General features: G+C 35.8%; 1 protein-coding gene across 1 annotated transcript in view; it reads left to right on the forward strand.

Moving 5' to 3' along the window:
• mlphb (melanophilin b) overlaps positions 1-14,366 on the forward strand; it is a 40,588-nt gene that overhangs the window by 16,515 nt on the left and 9,707 nt on the right. Inside the window, 5 exon segments of the mRNA XM_055150415.1 lie at positions 2,263-2,298; positions 3,975-4,030; positions 6,173-6,265; positions 6,616-6,724; positions 7,287-7,516. Of these exon segments, the coding sequence (XP_055006390.1) occupies positions 2,263-2,298; positions 3,975-4,030; positions 6,173-6,265; positions 6,616-6,724; positions 7,287-7,516 (524 nt within the window).

Consider the following 14,366-nt stretch of genomic DNA (forward strand, 5'->3'; position numbering starts at 1 on the left):
GAAGAAATTAAAGATGTCATCCATGCATGTTCCAGTAATTTAGTGATCTCTCCCGGGCCCTATTTGAACCCTCCTTATGGTTAGATTCTGTCCAGTTCTCAGCCCACAAGCCCACCATCCATGTCCCTGCATGGCTGTTTTTCATAAATATACAGGAGTATTATACAAAACAAGACATTATAACTTCACAAACCTGATGCGATGTGTAGTAATTTCCTTAGCGCAATGCCTCTCTGACAGGGCAGTGCGTAGTGGAGAGAAAGTGACTTATTTATTTATACATTTATATTGTTTTTGGTGAATATATCATTTTCAAAATAATACAAGGTAACACAGGGATCTAAATATGTTACCCTGTAGAAGTATAGAAGTAATACCCCCTCTTTTAAGGTCTGGCAAACTGTACTATTTGCCCCAATTTTGTTTACAGCACTCCTACAGGCCAAGCAGATTCACTACACTCTCTATACCTGTGCATTCTTCCCATGTGAACACAGATGTCTCTGAAGTTGAGAAAAGGTTAGAGATTCTGTGTTGATACCGTGTGGAGGTGAAGTGGTTATAATTCAGTTTATGATGTGTTGGGTCAACCTTGTTTACACTGGATCGAATCAAACATGTGACTTCAACAGACTTTCTCAGTTAAACCAAATGAGATCATGACATCCATAGATCATCAGACTTTGAAGAGTTGTTTATGCTGCATCACCCTTGTGGATTCTGAGATACGGAGTTGAGAGAGCAGAGGTGAGCAGGCGTGTGAGAGCTAGTCACATGTCTACAGAGTTAGGACTGGAAATAACATAGTCAATTACATTTCCTGTATTCAGTAAACTTTCCCATGTGGGGTGGAGGATATGCCAGATAAATCATTTTTAGAGCCTAGTGCTATTGATACTTTGCAGTGACATCTCTCTGGTGGTGTTCTAAATATATCTCAATTGGTGGAATGTTAGTTACCATGGTGACACAATGCACACTTTAGCAAACACAGGCAATAACTTTAACCATGATATGGCATTAAATAATTATAATTTGTCATTGCAAAAAACATACAGTACATCTTACAGTGTCATTTGGCCTGGTGGCACCACCTGCTTATCTCCATGGAGATAAGCAGGTGTCAAGCAGATATAGGCAGATTGCAGGCTGTCCAACAGAAAAATTATGTAGTGTACCTTTAAGTCTGAAAACAAACATATGAGAAATGTAGCAATAATAGAATTTGAAAATTATGTCATGAGTATTAATGGCAGCAGAATCAGTTGGTTTTCAGTCTTGAGTGTTGCATGTGATGTGTGGATTAAGCAGGACATGCATGACTTCCCTCTCACATTCTTTCTCTGGCTCAGTAAAGTGGAGCAGTGGTCCGCCAGGCCCCTAAAGATCCACTGGTGTCATCCACAGTGTCCACAGCCAGGGCTCCATAAAAACAACACAGGCTTTATATGCAGACAGGCCAATAGGAAAAACACACTAACTCAATTACAGGAGGATGCTGACTGCAGAGAATCAACTCGTTTTACAGGCTAATTCTTGATCTGATTTCACTGATTTTATTTTGTGATTCCTAATGTTATAAAAGGAAAAGTACCTATTTTAGACCATAGCTGTTATAGATGTGTATATTTATATATTTTTCTATATTAAAGGGCCCATATTATGTGATTTTCAGATCTTTGTTATAACATTGTTTCTGCATCAAAATGCACTCCGAGTTGTGTTAGTGCAATCCCCTTTTCATTCATACATGTTTAAAACATAACTCGTGCATATTTAGGCCGAGTTCTTAAACAGAAAACAGTTTGTTCCACCTTGTGATGTCATCTGGTAATACAGGAAATGTTCCACTGTGTTTTTTTAAACTCCATGCACCTTCATTATTAAAGAATTAGGATTTATCAATCTGTACTAAAATGCAGCACACATCTACAATACCAACAATCACTCCATCAATATTTGGTTTCCTTAGAGGTTTACCTTCACATTTTCTATTTAGTTTGTACTTTTCATGGTGCATGAGGGCATAAGAACAAAGGTACATATGTCTATGATTGTCAGTGTTGTGGAGACGCAACTTCTTAAGATGAATTTGGCTGCTAATGTTATGCAACAATAATAGCAAACTTCAGTTCCCTACTTTGCTATCTTAGATTTTGTTAGAACTGAATTGTCTTCTGACATTTCAGTAATTTGATAAATAAATGTGTATTGTGATCACTGTTATTAAATGAGTCCTATTAACTTGTGTGTGTTTTGTAGGACCCAGTGACTATGACACAAGGAGCATGCCAGACAGTAAGTCACTCATCTCTCTTTTATTGAGCTTAATACTTAGCAAAAGTCATACGATAGTATTTGTGTGAAGATCTTATAATTTATTAAATAAACTTGTGTAGCTTTTAATAATGGTTGTGCAAATAATATCATTCCTAATCATTAGGGTCTATTGATGGAGAGGTCCATAGCCCATCCTCAGTAAATGCATTTGATTTCAAACAAACATTTGATTTCCTCAAACTTTTGAGGATCTAAGCATGGTCTTTTTCTCATTTTGTATTGGCCATCAGTCTGGCTCTGAATCGGCCCTCAGCTTCATCTGTGTTTCAATATACAGCTCTTGATGAAAAAGGTTTTGATACCACTGTCCCCGTTAATGAAGTAATTACTATGCCTGAAACATTTATAAATGTTCCATGACGTTGAGTGAATGAATGGCTTCATGCTTTTTTAAGGCTAATAAGGTATAGTTATTATAAATAGTATTAAATACAGTTACTCTAAATATTCTCTTTTTGTAATTTGATGTTTATTCTGCTGCACATAAATAGTATACTTTCAAAATAATTAAAACCCCTAGATATTAAAAAAATGAACCACACCTGAACCACTTTTTATAATCATTTAATAAATTTTACGATGTAAAATCCAATTGTTAATTATCTGTTTCTAAAGCTAAAACATAAAAGTACATGCTTAGTTGTACTTTCCTCCCTTACATCAAACAGTAGTTGAGGTTCAGTGGCTTGGAGGGCCTTGCACTCATGACTCATTCTTAATAGTTGTTGCCGGTGGGACCTCCCTGTGGATAAACCCTTTGTGTGGGTGGTCTGTAACTGCAAACTTTATATTTTGATTTCACACATTCAAATTCGATATATTATGCTTTTATTCACAAAATCAAATATTATTGGTAATTAGCACCAGATTTTTTATAATAATATTTTAGTTGGGAATGACTTGAAGGGTTTACATTGTCCCAGTACAATCAGTGTTTTGGCCTTTGTTAAACCCGGTACATCCAGGAGAGTTAAATACCTGGTTTAAAGTTTAATTAAAGTCGTTAATGCTGCAATAACATTTTCTGGTAAAGTTGAGTCTACATCTGTGAAGTCTTAAGACTGATTTGTCGTGTGGAAAAATCTTCTGGGAAAGAAGGATTGTGAAAAGAATGCCCATTGTTTGTTTTGTTCATTAGTGAATGCAGTGCTATTTATTTATGTGTTTCCACTGACTAAAAGAAAGGTGGCCAGTATAGCAACGATAGTATCATGAATTTATCAGGACCCTATACAACATCATCAGTTTTATCTCAGTTATTCTACACTAATACAGAGGGACTTGTTCCACTGTGTAGTTTTTAACTTCCTCTAACTTGATCACACCAAGTTACATGCAAGATCTGTGGAAAGGTGACCCCACTCACACTTGGAATACATGTTTTTCAAGGTAACTGAGTAACACATGTAGTTGTGTAATGTAAGACTGATAGGTTTAATGCCATACTGTGGAACATTCCAGGTAAAGGAATACCGTCTCTACAGTTTAACTTCTAACATGAAGGTTAACTAGCCCTACTAGAGATGGGCGATAGATCCCTAAGGACTACATGCAGTTGTTGTGCCCTTCAACCAAACACTAGACCCTCGTATATAAACAAATCTAAATAAAAACTTGTCTTTTTTTTTGTGTAGCAAGTGGATTTGAGGACAACAGCACTGATCAATCAGATGGACACCACTACAAAGAGGTGAGTCAAACCTCTTTGGGTTTTTTGTGTACAGGTTGTCCTGCTGCTAGTGCTTCAAACCAGACTGAACCAGTTGGGACTTTTAGGTGTTAACATCTTGCAGAAAACATTTTGGTACCAAAACAAGAAGCTTTGTTAGCAACAGTTGTACTACTGATACTTTGCAGCAGATGTCATCAACATTTCCTTGGGGTGTGATGCTAACTGTAGGCACTGCTCTGTCTGAAGCTCTGTTGTTTTACTTTAATTTGAGTTTTGTTTTAACACAGTCTAATCAGAAAGAACTGATGTAGTTGGACCTACATCAGGTGAGACGGTTTGTGCTGTTAAACAAGTTTCTCGCACATAAAATTACTGTCACAGGCTAGCCAGCAGTTTTTCAGTTAGATCCACTTTTAATTTTCAGATTTTCTTAAAACTTTTTTGACAGTGTTTGCTAATGTGTGCATTGTGTTTTAATAGTAGCTATTCCACCATACAGATACATGTAGAACATCGCCAGCGTGATGTCACTGCAAAGTATTGACACCTTTTGATGTAGCAAATATCAACATCGCAATATTGGCAGACCCCCCGGAAAAGCGGAAGAAAATGGATGAAATATTGGCAGACGCAATAAATGATGTTGCTTGAAAATAAGCATTCAGCACTAAGTTTACAAAGCTGTTCTTATGAGAGGAAACATATATTTTTTTGTATTCTTAAGTTAAAGAAAAGGCAGAAATAGTTCATAATTTTCTTACTTTAGCTGTTTGATCTTAGTATACATTTTTGTTTTCAGTGTTTAACTCGTAAATTATGGCATGCACATTTTTATTTTCCTAAATGTACTGTGTCAAAAAGTATAATAATATATTAATGATATTATTACCAAAATACAAAATGTAGCTATTGAATGTTGCATCTTTATTTCATATTGTTTCGTTTAGGCTATAGATCTCAAAGCTAATTTTCATCTCTGAGACATAGAAAACACAGAATACATAATATAGCATAAAACAATGCACATCATTAGTACAATTATTTCATGATTAAACATTATAATGACATTAAAGAGCACTATCCCCTTCCCACCCTACTCCCTCTTGTTCAGAATACTTGGACTCAAGCTAAGAAATACCACTATGTGCTAGTTTTTGCCAAATTACTTCTAAAAAATATGTATGTGTTTAACTTTTGTCCTTATATTTGAATGTTTGTACTGTTCCCATATGATCTAGTCCGACCTCTGCTCAGACAGCTGGTTATGACTAAGGTTATGCACATTCAAACCAGCTCAGACCGCAGTGTATTGTGGGTACATTCCAGACTGTCATGCTCAATCAAACAGTTAAAAGGCTCTAGTCCAAGTCTTGTAAAATGTCCATACAATCCACTGGAATCTATCAGAAAACTGCTATATAGACTGCTATAGTTTAAAACCACTGTGAAACATATCAGTCCAATTTTCAGTTTGTGCTGCTGACTGCAAAAAGGAAAGTATATTTTCCATTTTGGACATTTTTGTATTTGAAACTCCAGAATAAGATTTTCATGTTTTTATAATGTGAAGAATACAGGTGAGAAAACTAAGCAACACATGCCAAAGAGGGAAAGCCTGTCTGTATTCACAGTGCCCTCTGGTGGTATGTCTGTGTTCTTTGGTATCTATAGAGAGGCACAACTTGCCATTACCACAGTAGTTCTAACAGTTATTTATCCAAAGGATGTCCAGACATTTATAAAATTAAAGCTTTTATGGCTTTCTCTGTCTTATGTTTTAAATGATTTTATGCAGGCTTATGTGTGAATAAAGCCAGAAATTTGCCACTACCACTTATAGACTGTATAAATTTATAAATGTACATGCCTCACTTGTTTGCTGCATGGGTGACACTCCCTTAGTCCACTTCTTTATACAGTCTATGGTACCACGATTTGGTTATCATGATTACAGGCTTGACTTTGTTTGTTACCAGCACGGTTTTCTAATTACTCTGTGTGGTTATGTTCCATTCTCATTTAATTGAATGGGGGGTCATTACTGGGTGTTCTGGCATTTTGTACCCAACAATTTACTGTGAATTTTGAATGAATGGGGCTTATGATTTGTTCCTCTTGGTGATGGGTTCTTTCTTCTTCTTCTTTCTCCTGTTGCTAAAGATGAAAAAGCCAAAGCGGCGTCTCACAGTGGACCCCATAGAACTGGGCCTGGGCTTTGACTATCTGAGTGAATCCAGAGGACGATATTATCAGGTATAGGGACAAACCTGTGTGGTGTTCTTTTAAATCTGTAGGACTTTCTTCAGTGCATCAGTTGCTTCTATCTCAACATTAAATATTATGATCTCTACTTTTACAAAATGCATTGCCTTATCTCAATCTTGATTTGATTCTGAATCTTTGAAACGTTTCCTTTATTAGTCTTTGTGCCATTTGTTTTATATTCTTTAATCTGGCAACCACTGTAAAAAATAATATGTAGTAATGATTATAATAGGAAAGGGAATTCACTTTCTAAATAGATCAGTACCTTTCCTTTTCTGTCATATTGTATCCTCAACTAGTACCACTGAACACCAGTACTCTACTGTCCATTGTTTCAGACCCACAGTCCCAATGGCAGTGTGAGTGACATGGGGAAGAGAATGGACTACAACAATGGAGGTCTGGACTACAGCCAGGGGGTGGAGTCTGCAATCAGCCAGCATCAAGGTAAAGACATATAATTGCAATATATTATCAAAAGTAAGTTTCACAAGTTAAGGGTACATTCTATTGGCCAATAATCTTTAATACAGATTGGGGGCAGCTAAAATGAATTTGGTTAAACTGCTGATTTTTTTGTACTGATATCTTAAGTTCTTGGGTCTAGTTAGTCATTTAAATCATAAATAATAAGTGTTGTGTACTTGTGAATTTGCCTTTTGGGTAGCTCTTATGTGAATGCAATATTATCAATAGGGAAACCTGGACCCCTTCCCCCCTGAACGAAATTCAGATTAAGTCTCATTTAGAGTAGTGCTTTCAGTCAGCTTCACACCCCCAGAATGTTGATGACATCAGCTGCAAATAGTGACTTTGCCTTTTAGGTAGCTGTTATGAGAATGCATTCTAATCAATAGGGAAATCTGGATCTTGTTCCCCGTCTGAGTATGACATCATGACATTTTAGAATCTGATGAATGGGAAGTACTCCTAAATATCTTGCATAATACACCGCAAAAAAGTAAGTTAAGTTAAGAAAGTTCATCTGTTTTCCTTGTGTTCCCCTCAGATGAGTTGGTGTTCTCAGAGGGCCCTGGTCCTTCCCGCTCTGTGTCTCGTCTCAGTTACTCATCCTGTGGCAGTGGGAGTGCAGGGGGCCCCAGGAGCTCCAGGTTTCTCCCCGGAGCAGAGGACTCAGAGGAGGATGAACACTTCCACACCTTCCCCCTGTACCAGAGCCACCAGGCCCTGTACAGCCACACCTCCCAGGAGAGCCTGCACTCCAGCAACCCACCACAGGTATGGAGTAGTAGTAGTAGCAATAGTAGTAGTAGTAGTAGTAGTAGTAGATTTTATTCAATGCTGCCACTTTATGATGCTATACATACAATGGAACTGATTTAAGCAAAATAGAAAATGCCAACGTTCCAGGCAATTAGGTAACTAAGGTATCTCCATGAAGACAAAGGAAGCTAATCCCTCACTATACAGTCACATGCAATTTTAAATTATTTATCACACGCATACTCATTCATCACTCTGGTTTTTGCTTTACAGTCTTCATAAATCCACTTGTGATTTCTTTTGCCGCTAAGTATCTTGTTGTGCTTCGTGGTTCCAGATCAGACTTAAGTGTTTACTATTTTCTGTCAAACCATCTCATTCACATTATGAATACACACCCACAATAAAAAAGTGAGTTACAGTTTAATCACATTACCAAATATATTCCCACCACTGGCTTTCTGATATCAATCATGGCATATGGTTTTGTAGTTCAAAGCATTTTCTTTTTGGCAAAATATAAAAGAATTGAGAAGAGACAAAATTTGAACATGCTGAAGCATACTATTTGCCTGGGATCCAGAATACACACTTTTTCAATGCTTTCCAAAGATGTGAGTCTGGTCACCACTGAATCGCCCTGAGCAGATGGCTATGATTGACAGGTGAATTAGGAACATGCATGGTCGGTCCATATCAAAATAAATGTGGATTCTTATGAGGAAAAAGAAAGAAAATAATATCATAATAACATGGGCCACTGAAATAAATAAATCTGATTGCGTAATCATGTTTGGCTGTATAAAAAATACAGAAAGATATCAAAGACCTAAAAGCATGATTTTGTAATCATGTGGTAGGGAATATTAGCACTAATACTTCTCTTAATTATATTTAGATACATGTAGGGCTGTCCAGTTAGTCCAATAAGTAAGACAGAGATTCAGTCATTTCTAATCATCAATAATCAGTCCACAGCCAGTCCTTTGTTAGTAAAAACATGCAGTTTGGAGCAGAGTTCAGACTTAATAAAGGAATAAATTAAATACATTCTCTAATTGAAAGGCTATATGGTTTATGATCAGGACATAAATATAGAAAACTAAAAATATATATGTTTCACAAAGATGATTTATCAATTCAAAATAACATTTTTACTTTAATTAATATTTGCTTTTGCTTTTTCTGTTTAAAGATACAAAGTGTAAAATTAATTAGCAACCTCAGATGACTCTTTTTATTTATCTGACTAATTAACTGCTATACTGTACATAATAAAGACCGAAATAGGTAGAGAACTCTGCTTTCACTCAGAGCAGTTGACTGCAAAATGCCATACCCTCTAAATATAGGCATGGGAAGTATCATTCATTTGACTGGAGAGAGTCGGGTCAAAGAGGACAAGTCAAAATGCAAGTCACTGCACACTAAGCTGTAGAAAATAACCTGTAACCACCTGCAGGGAAAGGCCAAAGTGAATAAGATCTGTAGTAGCATTACATTCATATCCAAACCTCATATACAGACAGAACAATATATGTTTTCAGCCACTGGTGCAATTATTTCTATTTTTCACTTTTAAAAAGTAAAACTAAAGTGTGTTTAAGACTAATTTGTTCATAGCTCCAATGAAGATAAGCAAATCATTATGATTCATATATTTATAAGGTCAAGGTAGTATACCTGCCCTATTCAACTTTCTGTTTATAAGCTCCATTTTAAACACCATTCAAAAGATATGTATATTTAATTACCAGGGCTACATTGCTAGGTTTTTGTCACTCTGAACTGAACCCATGGATAATTTGAAAGTTTTGAAAGCATAGTTGTTGCTAGTTGCTAGTTGTTGTTAGTGTTACTGTGACGCAAACTCCACTCTGAAAGTCATGAAAAGCTCTTATAAACTCATCTAAAGCCATAAAAAATCAGGTACAGAACTTAATAATTGCATTGTAGTGTCCAAAAAGGCATATGTAACCCATAACATATACCGTATTTTTCAGATTATAAATCTCTCCGGAGTATAAATCGCACTATTCAAAAAATGCATAATGAAGAAGAAAAACATATAAGTCACACTGGACTGTAAGTCGCACTTTTTGGGGGAAATTTTTTTTATAAAATCAGAGACCAGGGACTGATATTTCATCTTGAAAGGCAAGTTATAGTCATAACAATAGAACAGAGAACAACAGACTGTTAACGTATTATATGAACAGTTCTTCAGATAAACTATAACATAAACAACAGAACAGAACAAGTTTACCAAACTCTCCATCTCACTCCAAATCACTAAATCCATTGAATTCTTCATCCTCTGTGTCACTTCTGAGTTTGTCACTGAAGTCCAGGCTTTGTCGATCCATCCAGTGACTTCCAGAAAAGTTGCACGGTGCACCCTCCCTGTGTTACAAGTTTTTCTCTCACTCCAAACTTTCTTTCTGCTGCTCGATTACCATTTTCAACTGCATATTTCACTATTTGCAGCTTGTAATCTGCAAAATATGATTTTCTTTTTGGGGGCATTTGTGTTCAGTCTTCTCAGTTGTTTTTATAAGTTTATTAAAATATTTAATTTTCAGTGGTACAGAAGTAATGGTGCGATTGACTGACATGATCCCAGATAAGACAGCTGCTCTTTCTGCAGCCGACATGCGCAGTAAAGCACAAAGTGACAGTGGTACAGGAGTAATAGTAGCAGATACTGGCACACAAGCCTAGAGCACCCTCTCGAGGCTGTCAGACTGAAAATTTTAATACATACGTTGCACAAGAGTATAAGTCACAGGACCACCCAAACCATGAAAAAAGTGCAATTTATAGTCCTAAAAATACGGTAGTTTTATGTAAGTGTAGAAGAGCTTTGATGTTGTAAATTTCTGCTATTGCCAATATTGTAAGCATAATAGACTGGTCTGACTTTAATGCCATTTTAAATAACATGTAAAATGTAATTCAACCCACAGCACCTTGACCCTTTGACTTTGGCCAGTGCTGTACATTATTAGAAAGACTGTCCTGTTTATTAGCAACATCAGATAAGAGCTGCAATAATAAACAAGCTTGCTAAGTGTTAACTCATCATTTTGTCCCCTTAAGCTCGCCCAGCATCTCGATGTAAACAGAGCCAGGGTTTTTCCAGTTGCAAGCCTTGCAGTTTATTTCTAAGTTTATCAGTCTGACGTGTGGAGCAATGCTTAGGGACAGCTGCGTTTGCTGGAAAGGTTAATGACATGACATCAGGCTCTATTTAAGTGCCCCAGTCACAGAAGGCGCTGCAAAGAATCACAACAACTGTTCATTAAAAACACACTGTGTTTACCATTATGCTGCTGCTGCTAAGATGAGAAATATGTGGACTATGGTTGAACTTTATTGAAATAATTGCTTTACATTACGCACTGGTGAAACATAACAAGTAAAAGTAATAAAGTGGATACTTTTTACTTTTACTTTTTTTTTTTTTTAACACATTTGTAGTTTGAGCAATTGTTTCTATGGAACAAGTTCAGCACAAATCTGTATCAAAATCACTACATTTGAAGCTTTACGAGATCACAAAATATGCACGAAATACTTTTACTTTTTACTCTTTAATACATTTTTAAACAGGTACTTTAATACTCATACTTGTATTTTTTGCTCTGGTGTCTGTACTTTTACAAAACTGAGTACTTGTTCCACCACTAAGATTATGATACTGTCAATGTCCACTCTGGGCAAATCTAACAGCAAAAAATATATTTATTTAAAATATATTTAAAAGTACAACATGTAATTTTTCTGAAGGAGGCACATCATCTGCAAGATTCCATGGAAATGGAAGGAGAAAGCCAAACTTCAAAACATTCTTCAGTGAGATAGATAAGGTTTATAACATACTGTGAAAGCCAAAAGAATAACATTTCCACGGAAATAAGTAGGAGGAGGCCCTACTTTAAGCCAAATAAGACTCATGCTGTGGAGATGCAATCAAGTTACATACTGTGGCTTTAAAGTACACAGTTTACACAGCACTGTTTTACAGACTTATGAGACATGAAGGTAAAGGTGCTCTACCTGATTTTTACTGTTTTAAAACTTATTTCTCACATTACACATTCTGAGCATCCTAAAATGACCCTGATGAGTTTATAAGTGCTTTTCACAACTTTCAGAGACTAGAGCGGAGAATTTCAGTTGGTGAAGCTAACAACTATTAGCATGCTAATGCACACTTCCTAGTTATTGGACAATAAAAAGCTTTCTAATTAACTGCAGACAGTACACAGTGGACATATTTTGAATTCAAGAGCTGCTTATACACTATATCTGTACTGGGGCAAATACACAGTACAGGGCCTTTGAATGGTCCTAAAGTAGACATTTAACATTTATCTCTCTTTAAACCCACCATTCCCAGGATTCCCAGACACAGAGAAAGACTTCAACTAATCTTAAAAACCGCAAATGTAGTCCTTAACATGACAGGGTCAGCAGACAGGTGTGAGTTTATTGAAATGAATGTTGTTTACAAAGAGGAATTTAGGTCAGAAAAATCCCACCTGGACTATTGAAGAGGTGAAACAACAACTGTTAAATGTGACGTCTGAAAAGTTGTTGACACTGCTGAATATATTTTTGATAACAAAGGTTTGTCTCTTTAGAAGGCTTAACATTTTTCATAAGGTTGCATCTTTTTACTACATACAAGATGGCAAGACAGATACTTACATTCTTCAGTCTGCCTTTTTCAGTAAATCCTAGTTTAATTACCTATGACCTTAAAGGGCCCATATTACACCATTTCCTGATTTGTGTCATAATGTTGTTTCCTCATCATAAACATAGTTGTGTTTTGTTTCATTCACATATTCACTTAATACATAAATAAATCCTGCATATATAGGCATCTTCCCTCAAACAGAAAACACTCTGTTCCAGCTTGTGATGTCTGTCATGTGGTAGTACAGGAAGTGTTCCGCTGTGTTTTTAAAGTTCATACACCTTCACTAGAAACATATGGATAATTTCAGACCTGGAATTGCATATATTTACTGAACTAAAGGGAAAAGATAGCTGTTACTACCACTTGATGACATCTCAAGCATTTTGAGCTTGAGCTTTGAAGCTTTGGGGATGTTGACAAACTAATAATAAAAGTTACTCAAACAGGTGTGAATGAAACAAAATACAACTCCATGTATGTTTTTGATGAGTTAAAAGCTCACAAGAGTTAATTTTGCGTAATATAGGACCTTTAATAAATTAACAGATGAATGAGACAGTAATTATGAAAAACAGATTTTATAAGCCATAAGGCAAATTACATTTTGAACCAAATTAGGGATGTATCGATCCATCTTTTTCAGGCCCAATACCAATTTCGATACTATAGCATTAAGTGCTAATACTAATATGAACTAAAACCAGTGCAGAGACTGATATAGGATTTATTTTCTTAAAACAAGTTTAACAAAGGACATAAGTGTTATAGTATGTAGCTGTTATTTATCTCATAGGTATAAAAGTTCAAGTTCAAACATTTTGAGACTTTCTGGGTCGACTATGACCAGTATTTAGTCTTATCAATTTATGCTGTATGTCCAACCAAGGTATCGGCTAACTGATATTTGGAAGCCAATTTCCAAGCAAATTTTTCAGTATCAGATCAGTGTATCCTTAAACCAAATAACCACATCTTCATTTTTAGCTCTTATAAAATATTACACAATGTGACTATTTCAAATGGGCAGCATTTTTTTTTGTTTATTTAATTTTTACCTTTATTTAACCACTTCAGATCAACTTTTCAGCCACAAATGTGGTCATCAGCAAAATGGGTAGTACACAATAATATAACACTTAACATTACTTTCTATAATTCTCAGCCTGCAGCTCAACCACAACAAACTGCTCTGGGAACTGTACACCACTGATGTTCCAATTAAAACTATGCCCTTACATCTGATCCTGCTGACTTATGTCCCATACATTTCCATCACACTCACTTTGATGCCAGCTTTGATTTCAGCTTCAAAATAAGCTCACATTCAGATGGCAGCGTGTATAAGATTAGACCAGGGTCCATAGAAACATGTTAGGCAGTGAGTTCAAACGGTGAAGCTGATTCTCCATGACATGTGATCTAAAAGAGGTTTATCAACACTAGACCAGATGGGACTGAAACAACAGGGCTATATACTGTCACTACTGAAACCAGATATCATTTGTTGTTACTATGTTTTAAAATATGAAAACTGTAATGAAAAGTTTAATAACAATGTAATTTGAATTAAAGGTCCAATATTACACAAATTTGACTCTTGTGACCTTTAAGTCATGATATAATGCTGTTATCTCCTCAAAAACATACCCATACATTCCCTCATCAACAACACAACTGGAGTTGTATTTCATTTACACATGTTTGAGTAATCCTGGTTTATTAGTCTGTTGACATCTACAGAGCTCAAAATACTATGTTCCACCTTGGGATGTCATGTGGAGGTAGTTTCAAGTTAACTGCTATTTTTTACTTATTAGAGATTGGCAATGCCAGGGTTAAACTCATCCAAATGATTATAGTGAAGATGTGTGCAGAGTTTAAAAATACAATGGAGCACTTCCTGTATTTCCACCTCAAGTGGAGTGTTTTACATTTAAGAGAAGAAGAGAGAGAAGTGTTAAATATGTGTGAATGAAACATAACACAATTCCGGGTATATTCTTTGATGAGGAAACAACATTGTAACATAGATCACAAAATAATAATAAGGGAATATGAACCCTTTAAATTGTAAACATTTGTCAATGCTTCAAGAAAGGATACTACATTTTTCAATTCTTCAAGGGCAATTCTCTAATCACTTGAAACATGTATTTA

This window comes from Boleophthalmus pectinirostris, unplaced genomic scaffold (genome assembly GCF_026225935.1).
Source record: "Boleophthalmus pectinirostris isolate CB_2022bp ecotype Guang Dong unplaced genomic scaffold, ASM2622593v1 HiC_scaffold_1, whole genome shotgun sequence".
Taxonomy (NCBI): Eukaryota; Metazoa; Chordata; class Actinopteri; order Gobiiformes; family Gobiidae; genus Boleophthalmus; species Boleophthalmus pectinirostris.